We start from the raw sequence: 23,868 nt of genomic DNA on the forward strand, positions 1-23,868 counted from the left end.
CCTCCCAACCATCTCCAAAGTCGACGAAAAGGTTGTGGCAGAGCAACTAATCCAACATCTTGAAACCAATGCTTATTTAAATCCTTTGCAATTTGGTTTTAGGAAAAAATATTCAACAGAGACCGCTTGTTCCTACTTCCTCGAAGAACTTAAATCAAACTTAGACCAAGGAAAGTAGTGGGAGCGGTCTTCCTAGACTTACAAAAGGCTTTTGATACGTCGTTCGTTCGTCGTCTTCCGCTTATCCAGGACCGGGTCGCGGGGGCAGCAGACTCAGCAGAGACGCCCAGACGTCCATCTCTCCAGACACCTCCTCCAGCTCCTCCAGGGGGAGCCCAAGGCGTTCCCAGGCCAGCCGAGAGACATAGTCCCTCCAGCGTGTCCTGGGCCGTCCCCTGGGCCTCCTCCCGGTGGGACGTGCCTGGAACACCTCCCGAGGAAGGCGTCCAGGAGGCATCCGGTATAGATGCCCGAGCCACCTCAACTGGCTCCTCTCGATGTGGAGGAGCAGCGGCTCTACTCCGAGCTCCTCCCGGATGGCAGAGCTCCTCACCCTATCTCTAAGGGAGTGCCCAGCCACCCTACGGAGGAAGCTCATTTCAGCCGCTTGTATCCGTGATCTCGTTCTTTCGGTCATGACCCAAAGTTCATGGCCATAGGTGAGGGTAGGAACGTAGACCGACCAGTAAATTGAGAGCTTTGCTTTTCGGCTCAGCTCTCTCTTCACCACAATGGACCGGCACAGCGCCCCCATTACTGTGGCAGCCGCACCGATCCGTCTGTCGATCTCCCGCTCCATTCTTCCCTCACTCGTGAACAAGACCCCGAGATACTTAAACTCTTCCACTTGAGGCAGGAACTCCCCTCCAACCTGAAGAGGACAAGCCACCCTTTTCCGGTCGAGTACCATGGCCTCGGACTTGGAGGAGCTGATCCTCATCCCAGCCGCTTCACACTCGGCTGCGAACCGCCACAGCGCATGCTGTAGGTCTTGGCTAGAGGGGGCCAGCAGGACCACGTCATCCGCAAAAAGAAGAGACGAAATCCACTGGTCCCCAAACCAGACCCCCTCCGGCCCTTGGCTGCGTCTAGAAATCCTGTCCATAAAAGTTATGAACAGGACCGGCGACAAAGGGCAGCCCTGCCGGAGTCCAACATGCACTGGGAACAGGTCCGACTTAGTGCCGGCAATGCGGACCAAACTCCTGCTCCGCTCGTACAGGGACCGGATGGCCCCTAATAAAGGGCCCCCGATTCCATACTCCTGGAGCACCCCCCACAGGGCATCACGAGGGACACAGTCGAATGCCTTCTCCAGGTCCACAAAACACATGTGAACCGGTTGGGCAAACTCCCATGAACCCTCGAGCACCCTGTAGAGGGTATAGAGCTGGTCCAGTGTTCCACGGCTGGGACGAAAACCACACTGTTCCTCCTGAAGCCGAGGTTCGACTATCGGTCGGACTCTCCTCTCCAATACCCTGGCGTAGGCCTTACCAGGGAGGCTGAGGAGTGTGATCCCCCTGTAGTTGGAACACACCCTCCGGTCCCCCTTCTTATAAAGGGGGACCACCACCCCAGTCTGCCAGTCCAGAGGCACTGTCCCCGACCGCCACGCAATGTTGAAGAGGCGTGTCAACCATGACAGCCCTACAACATCCAGACACTTGAGGTACTCAGGGCGGATCTCATCCACCCCCGAAGCCTTGCCACCGCGGAGCTTTTTAACCACCTCGGTGACTTCAGCCTGGGTGATGAAAGAATCCAACCCCGAGTCCCCAGCCTCTGTTTCCACCACGGAATGCGTGATGGCAGGATTGAGGAGATCCTCGAAGTACTCCTTCCACCGCCCGATAATGTCCTCAGTCGAGGTCAGCAGTCTCCCGCCCCCACTATAAACAGTGTTGGCAAAGCACTGCTTCCCCCTCCTGAGGTGCCGGACGGTTTGCCAGAATCGCTTCGAGGCCAACCGGTAGTCCTTCTCCATGGCCTCACCGAACTCTTCCCAGGCCCGAGTTTTTGCCTCTGCCACAGCCCGGGCCGCAGCACGCTTGGCCTCACGGTACCCGTTAGCCGCCTCAGGAGTCCCACAAGCCAACCACAGCCGATAGGACTCCTTCTTCAGCTTAACAGCATCCCTTACTGCCGGTGTCCACCACCGGGTTCTGGGATTGCCGCCACGACAGGCACCGCAGAGCTTACGGCCGCAGCTATGGGCAGCAGCATTGACAATAGATGCAGAGAACATGGTCCACTCGGACTCTATGTCTCCAACATCCCCCGGGATCTGGTCGAAGCTCTCCCGGAGGTGGGAGTTGAATACATCCCTGGCCGAGGGCTCCGCCAGGCGTTCCCAGCAGACCCTCACTATGCGCTTGGGCCTGCCGAGTCTGTCCGGCTTTCTCCTCCTCCAGCGGATCCAACTCACCACCAGGTGATGATCAGTGGACAGCTCAGCCCCTCTCTTCACCCGAGTGTCCAAAACATGCGGCCGAAGGTCTGATGATACGACAACAAAGTCGATCATCGACCTCCTGCCTAGGGTGTCCTGGTGCCAAGTGCACTGATGGACACCCTTATGTTTGAACATGGTGTTCGTTATGGACAATCCGTGACTAGCACAGAAGTCCAATAACAAAACACCACTCGGATTCAGATCGGGGAGGCCATTCCTCCCGATCACGCCTCTCCAGGTGTCACTGTCGTTCCCCACGTGGGTGTTGAAGTCCCCCAGCAGAATAATGGAGTCCCCGGGAGGGGCACTATCCAGCACCCCCGACAGGGACGCCAAGAAGGCAGGGTACTCTGCACTACCACTCGGCCCGTAGGCTGAAATGATAGTCAGAGACCTCTCCCCAACCCGAAGGCGCAGGGATACAACCCTCTCATCCACTGGGGTAAACCCCAACACGAGACGGCTGAGCTGGGGGGCAACAAGCAAACCCACAACAGCCCGCCGCCTCTCCCCGTGGGCCACTCCAGAGTAGAAGAGAGTCCAACCCGTCTCAAGGAGATGGGTTCCAGAGCCCACGCTGTGCGTGGAGGCGAGCCCGACTATTTCTAGTCGATATCTCTCGACCTCCCGCACAAGCTCAGGCTCCTTCCCCCCCAGCGAGGTGACATTCCACGTCCCTAGAGCCAGCCTAAGCATCCGGGGATCGAGCCGTTGAGGTCTCCACCTTCGTCCGCCACCCAATCCTCTTTGCACCGGTCCCTCACGGTTCCCCCTGCAGGTGGTGGGCCCACTGGGGGATGGCCTCGCGTCTCTCGTTGGGGCTTGGCCCGGCCGGGTCCCGCGAGGAGCAACCCGGCCACCAGGCGCTCTCCGACGAGTCCCGACCCCAGGCCTGGCTCCAGGGTGGGACCCCGGCTCCGCCGTACCGGGCGACGTCACGTGCCTCGATATTGTGTTCTTCATGAGGGGTTCTTGAACCATTCTTTGTCTGACCCATCACCTAGAACCTGTTTGCCATGGGACACCCTACCAGGGGCATTTAGGCCCCAGACAACATAGCCTCTAGGATCATTTGAGCACTCAAACCCCTCCACCACGTTAAGGTGACGGCTTTTGATACTGTTTCTCAAAATATTTTATTAAGCAAACTATCAAACTATGGACTGTCCAACCAGACAATAAAATGGATAACATCATACCTGAGTGGCAGAAAATAACGTGTTCGAGTAAATCACGCACTGTCCAGCCTTAAAAATTCCACCATGGGAGTCCCACGGGGCTCTGTATTAGGGCAACTGTTTTTTAGTTTATACATCAACAATCTGCCCTTGGTATGTGACATCAACACCGTCATGTATGCGGACAACACTGTTCTGTTCACTCATAACAAAAATATACGTGAAGTGGCTGAAAGATTAACAGGGGAATTGAAAAAAGTTTCGGACTGGCTAAAAGGTTGTCGTCTCACCTTAAATGTAGAAAAGAATGTTGCAATGTATTTTACAAATAGACATAAATCTTTAGATTATCCAGACATTTATATAAATGGGGAAAAAATAATAAATGTTAACAGCTTCACTTATTTAGGTGTCACTCTGGATCAAACCTTGACTTTTAAAAATCATGTAAACAAATTGTGCAACTCTTTAAAATTTACTCTGGCAAATTTTAGGTTCATCCGAGGATCCCTTACCATCTGAATTCAATTTCCATGATTTTTTCCCGTATTCTGTATTGTGTGACTAGCTGGTCGCAGGCATGCAAAACAGTGTTAAAGCCTCTTCAATCAACCTTCAAAAGTGCAATAAAAATTCATGAAAAGAAATGTAGACAGTATCACCACTGTCATATTCTTTCAAAATACAATTTAAATTTTGATAACCTTATTATGCATGCAAACATTTGCTTACTTTTAAAAATTGTTCATGGTATTAGTGCTCTTCCTCTAAGCAGGTATGTCACACTGAACTCAGAAAAAACAACTAGAGTAACAAGGGCGACCTCTAGAGGAGAGTGCAGCATTCCAAAATGTAAGACAGCTTTTGCTAAATCTGCCTTCTCTGTTCTTGCCATGAATCAGTGGAATTAATTACCAACTGAGATTATAACATGTACAAGTTTCTCAATGTTTGCACTTTTAACAAAAAATGGCTTATCAAAGCAGGTCTGCACTCATTAGTGATGAATGTGTGTAAATTGAAGTATAGTTGGTTCTTTTGAAAAGTATGTGAGTGTGCGAAAGTGTATGTGTGGTAGGTATGTTTATTGTATAGGTGCAAGCGTGTGATAGAGAAATGATAAATCCCTGGAAGTCTTTAATAACTGGTGTAACTGAGGGGTGAGGTTTGTTACGATTGTGTATGAGTAACATCAACCTGTCAAGGGACTACAGGTGGAAATTAGCATCTTTTACTATAACCCGGCACCATGCATATTTCCTATTTTTAGGTCAATGTATTGTTGTGCACTGTCCCTGTACAAATAAAAATAAAAAAAACAATCAATCAATCAATCAAACAATCAATGACGCGGTGAAGAGAGGGGAGCGAGAGGAACCTTATCCTCAAACTGGGTCCTGGATAGACGGAAGTACCACCGAACACGACCATGATCCAGATGCTGCTCCTGGGGTAGGTAGTGTTACTCTGGTAAACCCGAGGACATCAACACTGGTGGCGTTGTTCGGCTTTCCAAAAATAAAGCACCGTGACCAGCTCCATGTTGAGTTGAAACTGGCAAGCAGCAGATAGAAGCTCTTCCTATTTGATGACGTGGTGAGGAGAGGGGAGCGAGAGGAGCCTTGTTGCCCATTGGCCACACAACTTGTTGGCAACATGTCTGTTGAGCAACAGCTCTCGAATGAGGTGAATAATTTGCTGAAATCGTGGTAATTCAAACGCACGTTTAGGGTTCCAAGCCCGCGGGAATGAGCAAAGACCATGCAAGGCCTGGAGCAGGGAACCCTATTGTTTTTGCTTCATTTTTTCATTATTAGGCCCAAGCAGCTAATAATTAGGCCCGAGCAGCTAAGCGCTGCAAAGGCCTATTGTAATTATAATGGTTAGTACTACAATTCCTTTCCAAAAAGAAGCACCAGTTTGGAGGCCTAAACATATTCAAAAACTCACCAATCCTCAGTGAAAATTGTCCCCCTAGTGAAGTTTTAGTATTTTAATGGCATTTAAAATGGGCGTTACCAAACCTCTTTGTCACGCCCCCAAAAGTGAGACTGGCCAAACCGTAAGTTGTAGAGATTTGAAACTTGGCACACTGATAGAACTCATCAATTCAAGAAAAAACAAGTCTCTTGGGGGTATGCCCTAAAACGCACAGGAAGTCGGCCATTTTGGATCAAAGGCGAATTTTTGGCCGTTTCTCACTTTTAAGCTATCAGCTTCATATTTGGTCAATACACAGTTAAGGCATGGAGGATTAAAAGTTATCAAAATTGTGTCCATGTTTTGGGGGCATGGCCAGGGCACAAACTTGGCATTGGTGCCTAAAGTGAAAAAACACAATAACTTTCCCAAAGAAACATCAAATCACACTAGAGTTGGCATGAAGGAGGACCTTTGGGTTCCCGACAATCCTATGTGGTCAAATGGTGACATCATCTGAGCCCCGCCATCTCAGACCAGGAAGTCACTTTTTTCACTGGGAAAGGTCGCAATCTGGCTGTCTACACTCAATCCACTACAAACTGTGTCAGATGACTAATAACTAGTGGGTCTAACTTCGTTTGAAGCACAGTGACTTCATAAAAAGGTGCGGCCGTGGTGGCGTGGCGAAGTTTGATGTCATGGCCATACGTTTGGCTCCAGTTTCCACATGTATCATAGGATCTGCACCAAATTCAATATGACTGATCCTAATCCAGTCCACAAAAGAGATCTAATGAGATATTTTTTAGGCGTGGCCTAATTATTCCAGAGAATAAAAAAAATCAGCCCCAAGTCATGCTTTGATCGAGGCTTATGAAATTTTGTACACATATGTAACTTCTACAAGACCTTCTACAGGACCTACAAAAATATGCCTCTAGGAACATTGGTCCAAACCCTAACGGTAGTCAGCCATTTTAGATTGAAGTTGCAATTTTGACCCCGGTTTTGCTGTTTCTAGTCCGCATATCTGAACGAACTCCTACAACTTTTGTCTTACGACACTTCAAAATCACTCTGTATACTCTTAAGGCACAGGGGATCAAAAGTTATCAAAAGCATTTTGCTGCATGAAAGTGAGTGGGCGTGGCCAAGCCTCAAAATATGACTTCTCGCCATAAAAGATGAAATTGATGTATCTCCTACAAGGAAAGTCACAGAGACATGGCACCTTGTGAGATTGATCTGCCTCTGGCCCCGAACAATATTGGCTGATCAAATACTGACATCATCTAAGCCACACCCCCTGAGAACAGTAAGTCTCCCGTTTTCCTTTTGATGGTCCATATTTGGTGTCCTTCACCTAATCAATGTGAAACTGCCCCAAGTGACAGATAACATGAGGGTCTAAGACAATCTCTAGTACTGACTGGTTTGGCTGGACAGTATGGCTTTGTGGGAAATTCTGATGTCACACCACGGCCATACGTTTGGCTCTAAATTACACATGCATGGTCCGATTCACTCCAAAATATATAAGGTTGATTTTTGTCAGCCCCCAAACAGGTCTATTGGATTACATTGGAATTTGGATCAACTGCGCCCTCTAGCACATTTCAAGTGCTCTATCTCCCTCATACATCATCGGATCCACTTCAAATGTACTACGAATCATCATGGATTAATGGCTAACATGTTGCCACAGTCAAATGATGACATGATTTTAGCCACGCCCACTAAAAATCAAGTGAGTGCAGCTTTCATCTGGAAGGTCGGATTCCCCCCAAATTTTGAACACTTCCGCCACAAAAGAACTCTGCATCACCGAAGATCATATGACATGTCGCTCACAGTGGCGACGTGTGGAATCGAGTGGCGGCAATTTCAGTGCCGATGCCAGGCTCCCGCGGTTGCTGCACAGGCCGAGTTGTGCTGAGCTGTGTTGGGACTCCAGCCATGGGGACAACATAAGAACTTTTCTGGAACTATCAAAATAAATCGCATTAACCTACCTCCAGCATAGCCAGAAACGGGGTAACAGCAGACTTCCCCTGACGTCACTGTCCGAATAAAAACCCTGCTTTTGTAACAAACGGACCTCTTCCACGCAGGTCCCCAGCGGAGATGGACGGAGGGACACAGCGCGCTAATGTCTCTTTGCAGGCAAACAGACATAACTCTTCAAACTGGATCCAAGAGTGTCATACGATCACGCGATGATATGCACTAAGTAGGAATGAATTGTTGTTTGTGTATGTGGTATTCTTTCATGAACGGGTGTAATTAAGGTACAAACAAGCGTGGCTTGACTTTTCTCTCTGAGGTCTACAGAAGCAAACTGTGTTCCAGAGAGTTCCCAGCAGAGACCCTGTCTCTACGATGACAAGTGGAGCAGATTTCCCGGTCTGAAGAAAGGACAACGGGACCGCATCAGCGTGGTTACAGCTGTAATGTGCAGTTCTGCCGGCCAACAGAACGAGCCACCCTACCCCACAGCTACAGAGTTTAGCTGCAATTAACCCTTTGTTCACTGTGGATGCTTCCTACAATTTTGTTGCCCAGACAACTTTTCCTCAGAATGGTTCATGTAAGAGGTTGTGTTTTGGGTAGAGAGAAGTAGTTTAGAGTGAAATAAGCTAAACATTTTTTGTTTTATGATATTTGGTTTTGTTTATGTTGAAAACTCAGCCATCTTAGTGCTAGCAGATTATCTGCTCAGCACATGTGCTCAGTTTGTGTTCTGTGTTTGTGTCTTTTTTTAAGTTAAGACAAAATTTATTTAAAGGGTGATTTTAAACACAGTGGATCGGCCATAACGCGGTGTCCACACTTATGCATTTTAACCCTTTTATTAATGGTATTTTAAAGTTTTAGTCCTTGATTGTGATAAGCTATAAGCTTTTTTTGTTAGCTTAAACCGCTAACCGCTAAGAACACGTGCTTGCCTGCTAAGATCATTTACACAAAAAGGTTGTTAGTTTTCAATCCAGTAAAATAATATTTCCCTAAATATTTTTTTACTAAACTTGATAACTAAGTAAACACAATTAAGCCCATTCCTCAAAGATTTGGTTCTTATTGAAAATAATATTTCTTTAAATATTTTAATAAATAAAGGCAGCTAATTTAACATCGTTGAGAATTGGTCATCCAGAAGGTTGGTTTTATTCAGAAAATCAATCTTTAAAATATTATTTTCTTAAAATAATATTTTATCTGATCTTGCATTGTGAATGGTTGTCTAAAGGTATACCAATTATTGCCTAAGTTAGTCCCAAAACTAACTTAACTTCATTCCCAGATTCTTCAAGATAATCCTTGATTCTTAAACATAAATATTGCATGGTAATGTTGCATCACTCTTTTGGTCATGGTTTTCAACCATATCAACTTGTTTATATTGTACATAGCCCATTAGTCTTCATTATTCTTCATTATTCCCAGTTCTGCTACAGGAGAAGCTCTCCCAGCTGAGTGTGCCCGACTCCACCTGCAGGTGGATCACTGACTTCCTGTCTGACAGGAAGCAGCGCGTGAGGCTGGGGAAGCATGTCTCTGACTCCCTGACCATCAGCACCGGTTCCCCCCAAGGCTGTGTTCTCTCTCCTCTGCTCTTCTCCCTGTACACCAACAGCTGCACCTCCAGTCACCAGTCTGTCAAGCTTCTGAAGTTTGCAGACGACACTACCCTGATCGGACTCATCTCTGATGGTGACGAGTCTGCGTACAGATGGGAGGTGGACCATCTGTTGGACTGGTGCAGCCAGAACAACCTTGAGCTCAACGCTCTAAAAACAGTGGAGATGGTTGTGGACTTCAGGCAGAACCCAGCCCCACCTGCCCCCATTACCCTCTGTGACTCCACAATTGACACTGTGGAATCTTTCCGCTTCCTGGGAACCATCATCTCCCAGGATCTCAAGTGGGAGCCAAACATCAGCTCCCTCATCAAGAAAGCCCAGCAGAGGATGTTCTTCCTGCGGCAGCTGAAGAAATTCAACCTGCCAAAGACTATGATGGTGCACTTCTACACAGCCATCATTGAGTCCATCCTCACCTCCTCCATCACCATCTGGTACGCCGCTGCTACAGCCAAGGAATAAGGGCAGGCTGCAGCGTGTCATTCGGTCTGCTGAGAAGGTGGTTGGCTGCAGTCTACTGTCGCTCCAGGAACTGTACACCTCCGGGACCCTGAAGCGGGCAGGGAAGATTCTGGCTGATCCCTCCCACCCCGGTCACAGACTCTTTGAGATTCTCCCCTCTGGAACAGTTTTTTCCCATCTGCCACCAGCCTGGTTAACAAAGCCCGGAAACCACACTGACACCCCCCCTTTTTTTTTTTTTTTTTTGCTGACAGGACACTTGTAAACTGTACCTCTATGCGTTACATTAACGCTCAGCTTGGACTCCTGCTTTACTTGCACTGCCATACTTGCACAATGATCATCTGCACTGTTGTATTGCTCTTGCATCTTATACTGCTCTATATTTACTCTCACTCACTTAAAACTGTGCACATATATTTATATTATATTGTAGATATGTTTATACTTTTTAATTTGTATTGTATTGCACTGACTACGCCAAAACAAATTCCTTGTATGTCCAAAAACGTACTTGGCAATAAAGCTTTTCTGATTCTGATTCTGATTTTCATCCTGCTTGGTAGTTTAGTTGGATTGTTTTAGCATAGTAAAGAGTTTGTTGATTGAAATGTTTGACTTGAGTTGACTTATTTTCATTAATAAAAAAAGAGTTTTGCTGTTCAACAATGTCAGAGCTTGGCTCATCCCTTTCAATTCTGTCCTAATACCACCGCATTATTGGGCTGGTATTCACAGGACAACCCTTAACAGACTGAAATATTATTTGATAAAATATTAAATAATATATTAATATTCATAATTACAACAGCTGCGAGGGCCTGCAATGCTGCTTGCTGTTTTAATTTTTATTATTAGTCAGGTATCAAATGAATTGCCTTTTTGGCGGCTTTTGGGTTTTCATGAGCTGTATGCCAAAATCATCCGTATTAAGACAATAAAAGACCTGAAATATTTCAGTTAGTGTGCAATGAATCTAAAATATATGAATGTTAAATTTTCATCATGACATTATGGAAAATAATGAACTTTATCACAATATGCTAATATTTTGAGAAGGACCTGTACAGAGAGGCGAAGTACAAGTTTGGCAAGGCAGTGAAAGAGGCCAAACGACTGTACTCTGAGAAGCTCCAAAACCAGTTCTCAGCCAACGACTCTGCGTCTGTCTGGGAGGGCTCAGGCAGATCACCAACGACAAGCCGAAAGCCCCCACTCCATCAACGGCCGACGCCTCGCCAACGACCTGAACGAGTTCTACTGCCGCTTTGAAAGACAAAGGGACAGTCCTGAAACCATCCCCCACGACAACCCCCAACAGCTGCAGCCACAATCCACCACCCCCACCTCAAGAGGGGCCTTGGCACCTCCAACCCCCACCAGTGCCCTACACACACCGGGGATGGCTCTTTCCATCCATGAGAGGGACGTCAACCGACTCTTCAGGAGACAGAATCCCCGGAAAGCTGCTGGACTTCACGGATTCTGTCTCACCAGCCAGCCTGAAGCACTGCGCTGATCAGCTGTCTCCAGTCTTCACAGACATTTTTAACACCTCACTGGAGACATGTCATGTGCCAGCCTGCTTCAAGTCCTTCACCATCGTCCCTGTTCCCAAGAAGCCAAGGACCACAGGGCTTAATGACTTCAGACCCATCGCTCTGACCTCTGTGGTGATGAAGTCCTTTGAGTGCCTAAAAGACATCACCGACCCCCTCCTGGACCCCCTGCAATTTGCCTACAGAGACAACAGGTCTGTAGACGATGCAGTCAACATAGCCCTTCAATTCATCCTCCGGCACCTGGACTCCACAGGAACCTACGCCAGGATCCTGTTTGTGGATTTCAGCTCTGCCTTCAACACCATCGTCCCAGCTCTGCTCCAGGAGAAGCTCTCCCAGCTGAGTGTGCCCGACTCCACCTGCAGGTGGATCACTGACTTCCTGTCTGACAGGAAGCAGCGCGTGAGGCTGGGGAAGCACGTCTCCCCTGACCATCAGCACCGGTTCCCCCCCTGTACACCAACAGCTGCACCTCGAGTCACCAGTCTGTCAAGCTTCTGAAGTTTGCGGATGACACCACTCTGATCGGACTCATCTCTGATGGTGACGAGTCCGCGTACAGATGTTATAAAGTTATAAAGCACGAGAAATTTATATAGACAAAATGGCTAAATTGATTTGCATAACATTTTGTACATTCCTTATGGATACCACCTAGAGACTATGTTATCAATATGGTAATGATTGGCTAAAGTGGGTGTGGCTTATGTGTAAAAATGATCCGTGGACCTTTCACTTATAAAAAAATTCCCCAAAAATCACTCGTGGTACCTTGAAAGCTTCCGTTCTCTGCATAATCCTGAAAAGTACCTATTCTAGCTAAAGTTCTATCTCAAAGCACATCACTACAATGTATGACATTTGGTAATAAAGACAGCGGCTGCATCTCCAGTGCTGTTAACCCAAACACCGTGGAACTTTGCACACTACTTAAGTAGACAATGGCTATAATCACCAAGAAACATTGCTCAGTATGGACTGCCCACTTGTGTACAAATAATTTATAAAGATATGTGCGTATCCATCATGGTGTTTATAAATTTTGATGAAATAAAGGGTAGCGCTGAAAAGGTTCAGGCATATTCTTCATATTGAAGATGTTCTTGGTGAATATTTAGAGATTCTTTTGAAAAACCAAGGATTGTTTTGTGAATTTTTCCATTTTGGTCATTATTACTAATATCATTGAAAGGATAATTAACAATTATTTTTAAAACAATCATTAAAATTAGGGATATGATAAACAATGTATATTTTTTTGTTGAAAAACTATTACATCTAGGGACATTCTATACAATGCATATTATTGCCATCATAGACATAGTTAATAGATAACATTTAGAAAATTATGAGGCATAGTGATTTTATGACATTCCCATAAATGCTCTGTTCACTCTCAAACTGGAAATTAATATTGTCCTTTTGAAAACATATTTAGTCTAAGAACATGGGACTTTTATATCGTACTTCTGTCTTGAAATGCTTCTTTTAGCAACAGGGCTAGGGGCGGACATGATGGGAAGGGCTTGGAACCCATTCATAATAGCTTGCAGTTCTTGTTTTATTTATATCTGTCTTAAACTGTCTGTCACGGTAAAAATAAATTACACCCTTGGTTCAAATTCTAGGGTTTAATACAGAAATTATTTGGTGTTGACAAGTGTTGAGAACAAGACGCCACAGGTTCCACTTATCATAAATAACCGAACAAACATACGTCCAAAATGAAAAAGCATGTGACAAATAAATTCAAAAATCCAATAGATGTACAAAATATATAAAACCCTAGGATAATCTTCATTTTTGTTTTCCGAGAGACTATATGCATAAAGTTTGATAGAGTAATACAAGAGATAACAGACCTTTCCATTCACAGTCTTATATCCTTCCTCCACAGGCTGTAGGACATAGCTGTCAAAGTGAGAGTCCGAGTAGCTGCTGACATTCAAACTTCCACAACACGGAACAAGAACCTACAGGTTTTTAAATGAAGCAAGAGAAAGAAAATGGTTGTCAAACTCTATATAGAATTAAACTGAGCTCTCCAGATATTATTTTATTTAAATGTTTCTTACTCGGTTATTTTCAGTGCTCTACGATTACTATTGTAGGAACTACATGATTAAACTCAAGAGTTTAAATGATGTAAAAATGTGATGCCATGACTTTTTTCAGTTTCACTGTGTAGAGTTGATGATAATTCAATTCCAGTCAGTTTTATTTATATAGAACCAATTCACAACACATTTCGTCTCAAGACACTTTACAAAGTTAATTCAATTGAATCATACAGATTTCAAGGGTTAGGGTTACCCTAACCCTAACACTCGGGTTCATACATTCCAATTAAGATATTTTCCGCACTAGTGGCCTTTTTATTTATTTATTTTTTGACCGTAGGCAGGCAAGAAAGAGGGGTAGAGAGAGGGGGAGACATTCGGCAAATGTTGCCGGGTCCGGGACTCAAACCCGGGACGGCCGCTTCAAGGACTGTAGCCTCCGTATATGGTCGCGCGCTTAACCCCTACACCATCAGCGCTGCGCCCATACATTCCAATTAATCCTAACCATTGAACAGTGCAGTCTGCGTCAGTTTATTATTGAAAGTGGTTAAGAGTTTTTCTATCTAAGGATACCCAGCAGATTGCCTCGAGTCAGTGACTTGCAGCATTCACTCCTCCTGGATGAGCATGTAGAGACAGTGGACAGTCACTTGCATTGACTTTGCAGCAATCCCTCATACTGAGCATGCATGTAGCGACAGTGGAGAGGAAAAACTCCCTTTTAACAGGAAGAAACCTCCAGCAAAACCAGGCTCAGTGTGAGCAGCCATCTGCCACGACCGACTGGGGGTTATAGGGATTAAGATCAACTTTACAAACTGGGTTAATGAGCACAGAGAGCTTGATTCATCTACGCTTTATTGTGGTCACTAAAAGTATGGTTTTCGAGCAAAGAATACTGAGCAGACATAAAATCAACTACTACTATCAGATCTTACTGAGAAACCCACATTTTATCTTTTAAAATGGTGGATGTGGCTGGTAGGTCTCCCTGGAGGAGCCAATCTGAGTAACAAGTGGCTATGTCACAGTGAAGTTTAAATGTGTACAAATATTCAAACATACATATCCTAAACATACAACCATCCTTCCAAAACAACAGTACTTAGCCATCAGCTACTGCAACAGAAGAATCTGTAGTTGTAAATCTGTAAATAATTCTCAATTCCCGACTGGCACTGGATTAAAGCTTACTGCAGCTTAAACTGTAAAATACAAATAATAATAGTACATTTAATTTATAATGCACTTTACATGTAAATCTCAAAGTGCTACAAAGTGACAATAAAAAATTAACCAACATTTAAAAATATAACATATAAACATAAACAATTTAAAGTTAATATGTCAATCATAAAATCCTGAAAGCAAAAATGTTTTAAGTTCTTTTTTAAAAGACTTGATAGTCTGCGGTACAGGTATTCCAAAAGCTCATTCCGTAAGTGGGGGGCGACTGAGGAAAACACCCTGCCCATCAATATTAATTTTATTTGGGGAGCATGGAGACGGAAAGAGCCAGTAGACCGAAGGGTGCATCCTCTGGTGTGCATGGATAGTAGTTTTTTTGAGGTAGTCAAAGATCTACTATCTATACTGGGAACATAACATTTTAGAAAAAAAAAAACAGTGTGTGACTCACGATGCCATGAAAGTCTGCCACACGACTGCTGAGGTCAGGCCTCTGCTTCTCCAAGGCCAAGTAAAATGGATTCTTTAGGATGTTCTCATCATACACAGCCATAAGGAGCGGACGGTCTGGGTCCTACACAAGAAATCGACAATACAGAATGCAAATTAAAAAGACTGAAATAAGCTTTAAAGCTTGGTGTTTGTAGACAGAGGAGCCCAACAGGGAGAAATGTAAGTTTTGGTTTGCTGATAAAAGTTTAGACAAAATACAGACATCCTTCATAGGATACTGCAGAAGATGTCACATAAACACATAACAATGACTCTTCCTATAGGTTTACAGCATCAAATGATAAGATGTTGAGTTTAAGAAAAAACTGAACATTTTTTTTTGTTAAATTTATGTTAAAATCTTAACATAAAAATGACATATCAAATAAGTGATGTCGAAGCAAATGAAAGCTTTTTTTTTTAAACAGTGCTTTTCAGAGCTGGTTAAGTTAGTTACAAAATATGAAAAAGGAAATTACCTACCAGCTTTGGCTATAATGTAGCTTATTACTCTCTGTGTGTGAATATGTGTGTATAAATGGGTGGATGACTGGTTGTAGTGTAAAGTGCTTTGAGATCCTTGGATTTGATAAAGCGCTATACGAGTGCAGGCCATTTACCACATTGTTACACTACCACTACTAAACTGCACCCTTGACACAGGGCTCCAGCCTAATTCCAAACCCAACATCTGAATGCTGCACATGAAATAAAGACTAATCAGACCAGGTAACTTCACTCCAAACTGTAATTGACCAAGTTTGATGAGCCTGTGCAAACTATAGCTTCAGTTTTCTGTTTTAGCATAGAGAACAGGTTTAGCCTAAACCGGCTCATATATATATATACACACATACGGGGGTTGGACAATGAAACTGAAACACCTGGTTTTAGACCACAATAATTTATTAGTATGGTGTAGGGCCTCCTTTTGCAGCCAATACAGTGTCAATTCATCTTGGGAATGACATATACAAGTCCTGCAAAGTGGTCAGAGGGATTTTAAGCCATTCTTCTTGCAGGATAGTGGCCAGGTCACTATGTGATACTGGTGGAGGAAAACGTTTCCTGACTCGCTCCTCCAAAACACCCCAAAGAGGCTCAATAATATTTAGATCTGGTGACTGTGCAGGCCATGGGAGATGTTCAACTTCACTTTCATGTTCATCAGACCAATCTTTCACCAGTCTTGCTGTGTGTATTGGTGCATTGTCATCCTGAAACACGGCACCACCTTCAGGATACAATGTTTGAACCATTGGATGCACATGGTCCTCAAGAATGGTTCGGTAGTCCTTAGCAGTGACGCACCCATCTAGCACAAGTATTGGGCCAAGGGAATGCCATGATATGGCAGCCCAAACCATCACTGATCCACCCCCATGCTTCACTCTGGGCATGCAACAGTCTGGGTGGTACGCTTATTTGGGGCTTCTCTACACCGTAACTCTCCCGGATGTGGGGAAAACAGTAAAGATGGACTCATCAGAGAACAATACATGTTTCACATTGTCCACAGCCCAAGATTTGCACTCCTTGCACCATTGAAACCAACGTTTGGCATTGGCATGAGTGACCAAAGGTTTGGCTATAGCAGCCCGGCCGTGTATATTGACCCTGTGGAGCTCCTGACGGACAGTTCTGGTGGAAACAGGAGAGTCGAGGTGCACATTTAATTCTGCCGTGATTTGGGCAGCCATGGTTTTATGTTTTTTGGATACAATCCGGGTTAGCACCCGAACATCCCTTTCAGACAGCTTCCTCTTGTGTCCACAGTTGATCCTGTTGGATGTGGTTCGTCCTTCTTGGTGGTATGCTGACATTACCCTGGATACCGTGGCTTTTGATACATCACAAAGACTTGCTGTCTTGGTCACAGATGCGCCAGCAAGACGTGCACCAACAATTTGTCCTCTTTTGAACTCTGGTATGTCCCCCATAATGTTGTGTGCATTTCAATATTTTGAGCAAAACTGTGCTCTTACCCTGCTAATTGAACCTTCACACTCTGCTCTTACTGGTGCAATGTGCAATCAATGAAGACTGGCTACCAGGCTTGTCCAATTTAGCCATAAAACCTCCCACACTAAAATGACAGGTGTTTCAGTTTCATTGTCCAACCCCTGTAAATATTATTGAGCCACTTTGGGGTGTTTTGGAGGAGCGAGTCAGGAAACGTTTTCCTCCACTAGTATCACGTAGTGACCTGGCCACTATCCTGCAAGAAGAATGGCTTAAAATCCCTCTGACCACTGTGCAGGACTTGTATATGTCATTCCCAAGACGAATTGATGCTGTATTGGCCGCAAAAGGAGGCCCTACACCATACTAATAAATTATTGTGGTCTAAAACCAGGTGTTTCAGTTTCATTGTCCAACCCCTGTATGTCGAGCTGTCAGGAATGTTACTGTGGCCCTTAAACTTTTACCATACAGCAGAGCTGCCCATGATGTTAATCGCAAACTTTCAGGGAAGTCACATTGTCCTCCTTAGCAGAGTGGTGTCATGCAGTATAATTCTGTTTTATGTTATCATCATCAGACACAAATAGCTTAGGTTTGTTTTAATTCTATTTTTAAAAAGAGCTTTACGACAGGAGCCGCCAGCACCCCCCTGGCATCGCAATGTTTTATGCACAACTTGGCATGTACAAAAGGGATGTCGAGGAGGGAGCGGTTTTTTTTGTTTGTTTTTTCAGAGGTCGTACTGACTTGCTGGCACATGATGATGCATGGCTTATCAGCCGGTTTAGATTGCCCGCAGCAATCATCTTGGAGCTCAGCACGGAACTGGCCTCAGTGGTACAGAGAGAAACCAGGAAGAACCGTGTGTCACTGGTGCCTGTTCAAATTCTCACTACACTGCAGTCCCTTCAACCAGAACTTTTCAGAGGGAGCTGACTGACAGGTCGGGAATTAAACGGCCATCCCTGAGCTGGGCCATGCCATCCTTATGGGACAGCCTCATCCGTATGTTGCTCAGATCTAGAAAGTTCCCCTAAACTGTAGCTCTCATTTGCAGCGAGGAGCCCATTTGTTAATGTCATCAGAGCTATCGACTGCCCTCATACTGCTATAAGGGCCCCGTCTGGAAGTGAATATGCTTTTGTGAATAAAAAGCATTTCCATTTAATATACAGGTCCTTCTCAAATTATCAGCATATTGTGATAAAGTTCATTATTTTCCATAATATCATGATGAAAATTTAACATTCATATATTTTAGATTCATTGCACACTAACTGAAATATTTCAGGTCTTTTATTGTTTTAATACAGATGATTTTGGCATACAGCTCATGAAAACCCAAAATTCCTATCTCACAAAATTAGCATATTTCATCCAACCAATAAAAGAAAAGTGTTTTTAATACAAAAAACGTCAACCTTCAAATAATCATGTACAGTTATGCACTCAATACTTGGTCAGGAATCCTTTGGCAGAAATGACTGCTTCAATGCGGCGTGGCATGGAGGCAATCAGCCTGTGGCACTGCTGAGGTCTTATGGAGGCCCAGGATGCTTCGATAGCGGCCTTTAGCTCATCCAGAGTGTTGGGTCTTGAGTCTCTCAACGTTCTCTTCACAATATCCCACAGATTCTCTATGGGTTTCAGGTCAGGAGAGTTGGCAGGCCAATTGAGCACAGTGATACCATGGTCTGTAAACCATTTACCAGTGGTTTTGGCACTGTGAGCAGGTGCCAGGTCGTGCTGAAAAATGAAATATTCATCTCCATAAAGCTTTTCAGCAGATGGAAGCATAAAGTGCTCCAAAATCTCCTGATAGCTAGCTACATTGACCCTGCCCTTGATAAAACACAGTGGACCAACACCAGCAGCTGACACGGCACCCCAGACCATCACTGACTGTGGGTACTTGACACTGGACTTCTGGCATTTTGGCATTTCCTTCTCCCCAGTCTTCCTCCAGACTCTGGCACCTTGATTTCCGAATGACATGCAGAATTTGCTTTCATCCGAAAAAAGTACTTTGGACCACTGAGCAACAGTCCAGTGCTGCTTCTCTGTAGCCCAGGTCAGGCGCTTCTGCCGCTGTTTCTGGTTCAAAAGTGGCTTGACCTGGGGAATGCGGCACCTGTAGCCCATTTCCTGCACACGCCTGTGCACGGTGGCTCTGGATGTTTCTACTCCAGACTCAGTCCACTGCTTCTGCAGGTCCCCCAAGGTCTGGAATCGGCCCTTCTCCACAATCTTCCTCAGGGTCCGGTCACCTCTTCTCGTTGTGCAGCGTTTTCTGCCACACTTTTTCCTTCCCACAGACTTCCCACTGAGGTGCCTTGATACAGCACTCTGGGAACAGCCTTTTCGTTCAGAAATTTCTTTCTGTGTCTTACCCTCTTGCTTGAGGGTGTCAATAGTGGCCTTCTGGACAGCAGTCAGGTCGGCAGTCTTACCCATGATTGGGGTTTTGAGTGATGAACCAGGCTGGGAGTTTTAAAGGCCTCAGGAATCTTTTGCAGGTGTTTAGAGTTAACTCGTTAATTCAGATGATTAGGTTCATAGCTCGTTTAGAGACCCTTTTAATGATATGCTAATTATGTGAGATAGGAATTTTGGGTTTTCATGAGCTGTATGCCAAAATCATCCGTATTAAGACAATAAAAGACCTGAAATATTTCAGTTAGTGTGCAATGAATCTAAAATATATGAATGTTAAATTTTCATCATGACATTATGGAAAATAATGAACTTTATCACAATATGCTAATATTTTGAGAAGGACCTGTAAGTGTAACTTATTTGTGATGCACAAATGTGTCTCACTAATGCAGTGGCACTTTGGCTTCCTCAACTCATTAATTCCTTTAAGCCATAATTATTATTAAAATTATTCTAGTTATAATAGTGTTGGAAACAAACCTCAAGCAGGCTCTGGACTTCTAGTTCATTTACTTTATGTGACGCCTTGAATCTTTTTATATAGGAAACATATTCACGTCATCACAATGATGAGCACTGAGCTATGATGAGCTCAATGCAGCAGCTAGACAGTGCCTTTTTATTTTCAGTCAGGTTTGAGTCGCTGATGTCATCCAAAAGGTTGTTGGTTTGCTGTAATTCACAAAAATACCTTAAGATGTGTAGGTCTCTCTGTGACTGCCACAGCACCGTTGCCAAGGTTATTTTGACATGTTGTGGGTGTCTTCTGGCCATTTATAATACTTTGCATATGTATTTATGGGTGGGGGCCGGGTGGTTCAAGCACTGCGTGCACTTGTGCCCAATTCACTGCAATCAGGATATAACCTGATTTAAGTATATTTATTTTGTCCTGATTTGATGCCATGTCCCTTTTGTGCCTGTTAGGTTATAACTGGAAAGGCAGGCATTTATTATGAACACACACAAACGTCTTTTTTTTTTTAAAGATTGCCAGCATAACACGGAAGTGCCATTACTACCTGCCAGTGCCACGAATTGAGCTCGCTGTCTCTCACTTTTGGATGCGTCTCTCTGTCAACACACCTGAATCACATGATTGGTTATTAGCAGGACTCTGTAGAACCTGGGTTCATGAGGAAGTGATTCCGTTCTTTGATCCTGGTGTGTGTGACTTGGAACACATCAAAAAGTTGCGGGACTCCGGCCCTCGAGGACTGGGTGTGAAACCCCTATACTAATTGGGTTGGGTCAAACATCACGGAAACAATAGAGTGGGCAGATAAATGAACATTTCGCAGTAGCACTACCTCTATTTTCTTTTCTTTCAGCACCTGGGAGTAAATCTGGATTCTTAGCTTTTACCTACACATAACCTGCATCTGTTTAGTCACTACACAGCAGTCAGGTGTCAAAAGCAGTTCAACAACGTCCGCCGGAAAACAACTTTATAACGGGAGCATGGCAACCAAACAAAGCGATAAAGGACGTTTCGACTGTATTTCCTAGATCAACCCCAACCTGTAGCACTGGTGCGTTTTAGTTTGATCTGAAATATGAACCTAAGCCTTGCTTTGAGAACCATTAATGACACAAAGAGAAAATTCAACTGATGTGAATCAGTTTAGTTGTGTCTTATTCAGGAGCCATCACAGCCAGCTAAACACAACATTAAATCACCTCAACCAGAAAACAGCTTGTTAGCATTAGCTTTGCTCCACTGTTAGCCTCTTAACACGCTAGCATAAAACTAGTAATCCCAGCGTGAAAGGCCAAGCAGGAAGGCGGATTCTGATGTGAGCGTGTTTACCTGCAGTGATGAAGTCCCTCAGGTCAGCCACACGTCGGCATGTTGGAGCAAAAGTCACACGACTGCCTCACAGGACCCGCGACCACCTGACTGCTAAACAGCTGCCGATCTCAGGCTGCTTCCTTCGGACCGAAGACCTCGGAAAGGAACCAAAACCCAGCACATAAAGCTGTCAGAGCCTTTTAGATAAGTGTGTTCAAAATAATTCAGCTCATCTACTTGTCTAACGAACCGACAGACCATGGAAAAACCACACACAGTATACACTTGTACGCAGCAGTTTGATCAGCCGGGCTTGCCTGTGTTACACTTTGACTAATGCGGACACACCGATTACACAAATGTTTATAGTGACCTCTACTGGTCACACGATGCAGCCTGTCGGTGAAAATCTGCGCAAAAACAAAAAAACGCAGATTGATTATTGATTATTTCCTGTTTTGCTGTGTAAGCTGACTTGCATTGGATGCACCACTGATAAACCCACTGAAATAAAACTATAATGTAAAATTAAAAGTCCTCATCAAGCCCAGCCAGCAACATACCGCAGAACCTCTGACACAGAGACTGTATATGACAGAAAAAAGTAGACCTACTTTTGAACTGACCCTATTGAGTTTTTTTACTAGCCATGGTTAAAAATCTGTTACCAAAATAATTTCATGGTAAGTATTCAGAGTTGCATAACCATCGATGTAAAACAATTGGCAAATTATTCATTTAATGACCAGTCTGTTTTGTTATTAAACACATGAACATATATTTTATGTAGTAAATTCTAAATGTTTGCTTTCAGCATTTCGGGCTATACAGATGTTTAAGTGAGTCTGCAGTGAGCTTATCTTTGAGTCCAGGTGATACAATACAGATGTGTGGTTTGTGAACAGGAAAAAATCGTTTTTCCGTGTGTTTAGGTGGGCTAGCTGAGGTTAAACAGAAAATACAGAATGTGGAGGAAATGGGTAGGGATTTGTAAGTACTTCTGCCTCAGCTTTGCATCCCTTCCCATTCACTGCGTTGTTGGATTTTTTGTGGCGAGTATATTGATTGCATTTTAGGGAGTCAAGAGCATGTCATCAGGAATAACTGCCCACCTGTTATGTAAATATCAGATGGTTTACAAAAGGTAGCCCAACTTTTATTCTAGGCCCTTTTCCAAAGTCTGTTTCAGAATCAGTTCAACAAGACAACAGTTATTGTGTGTGCTACGGTTGATATCCACTGCTGCCTGACAAGGGAGTTAGAAGTTTGTTCTGCAGCTTTTGTTCCTCTGTGAAACAGCTCCTAGTATGTGAGTCTTTCTTCATTTTAACAATCAACTTTGCTTTTTCTAGAGTTATGTGTCCTCTCTGTGGACTTTTCAAGCATAATGAAATACAAAAGTATTTTAGTGACAGCTAATTTTTCTCAAATTGGTGAAAAAAAGTGTCTAGTGGTCAACTGTATCCTGGTGCCTTGCACTGATCTCTGGATGAAAACCAATGTAATTCCACACTAGGGTTTGCTATACGAATATACTCATTGTCCCCCTGTCTATCCATTAAAGTGTTTAATACATGTTTACCAACAATTTAATTTTAGGTAGTTTATTATGTTATGTCTTATGTTTTTTTTGTTGTTGTTTTTTTAATGAATTTTCAAACAAGATACAATAGAATAACAAGCATGAGAACTGACAGTACAAGTATACGTACACATACATATAAAAGCCCACATACATACAAATAATAAACTAAAATGACACACATGAAAAAAACTAAATTCACACTCGTAAATCCTACCATTAAGCCTGTTTTTTCCTTTCTCTTCCCCCTTCTTTCCTTCCCTTTTTTTACTTTCCCTTCTTCTCTTTCCTTATCTTCCTTTTTCTTCCTTCCCACTCTTTCCCCTTTTATTAGCCCTTGTTAAGAAAATCAATCAACGGTGCCCCCACCTCTTCAAACTCTGATGCCTTACTTCGTATTACATAAGTCAGTTTTTTTCTAATGTAACGCATAATGCCATCTCTCTTAACCATGAATGTGCTGACGACACTTCAATCTCCTTCCAAGACAAAGCAACCATCCTCCTGGCCTGCAGGAGGCCAAAGTTAATTAGAGTCTTATATTTAGTGTTAACAAAAACATTTTCTGGATATATCCCCAACATACAGAGTTTGGCAACATATGGTATTTTTATACCTGTGATTTTACTTAAAGTACTAACAACAATTCTCCAGAATACCACCAGCTTGGGACACTCCCAAACACAGTGCATCAAAGTGCCTTTCTCCGTCAAACATTTAACACAGGTGTCTGGGTACGTCCGGGGACCACTTGTCCATTTTCAAGGAGTAATGTACAGGGGTTGGACAATGAAACTGAAACACCTGTCATTTTAGTGCGGGAGGTTTTATGGCTAAATTGGACCAGTCTGGTAGCCAGTCTTCATTAATTGCACATTGCACCAGTAAGAGCAGAGTGTGAAGGTTCAATTAGCAGGGTAAGAGCACAGTTTTGCTCAAAATATTGAAATGCACACAACATTATGGGTGACATACCAGAGTTCAAAAGAGGACAAATTGTTGGTGCACGTCTTGCTGGCGCATCTGTGACCAAGACAGCAAGTCTTTGTGATGTATCAAGAGCCACGGTATCCAGGGTAATGTCAGCATACCACCAAGAAGGACGAACCACATCCAACAGGATTAACTG

General features: G+C 44.1%; 1 protein-coding gene across 3 annotated transcripts in view; it reads right to left on the reverse strand.

Moving 5' to 3' along the window:
* ankrd27 (ankyrin repeat domain 27 (VPS9 domain)) overlaps positions 1–21,632 on the reverse strand; it is a 109,285-nt gene extending 87,653 nt beyond the window's left edge. For 2 of the 3 annotated variants that reach the window (XM_047389885.1, XM_047389876.1), the window contains exons 1-3: positions 21,176–21,632; positions 14,924–15,046; positions 13,084–13,194 (exon numbers count right to left, since the gene is read on the reverse strand). In XM_047389885.1, coding sequence (XP_047245841.1) covers positions 13,084–13,194; positions 14,924–15,025 — 213 coding nt within the window. In that variant the 5' untranslated portion in view covers positions 15,026–15,046; positions 21,176–21,632. The remainder of the gene's footprint in view (positions 1–13,083; positions 13,195–14,923; positions 15,047–21,175) is intronic. The other variant, XM_047389894.1, reaches the window with a different exon arrangement.
* Between the last annotated feature and the right edge of the window lie 2,236 nt (positions 21,633–23,868).

The sequence above is a fragment of the Girardinichthys multiradiatus genome, chromosome 2, assembly GCF_021462225.1.
Source record: "Girardinichthys multiradiatus isolate DD_20200921_A chromosome 2, DD_fGirMul_XY1, whole genome shotgun sequence".
NCBI lineage: Eukaryota > Metazoa > Chordata > Actinopteri > Cyprinodontiformes > Goodeidae > Girardinichthys > Girardinichthys multiradiatus.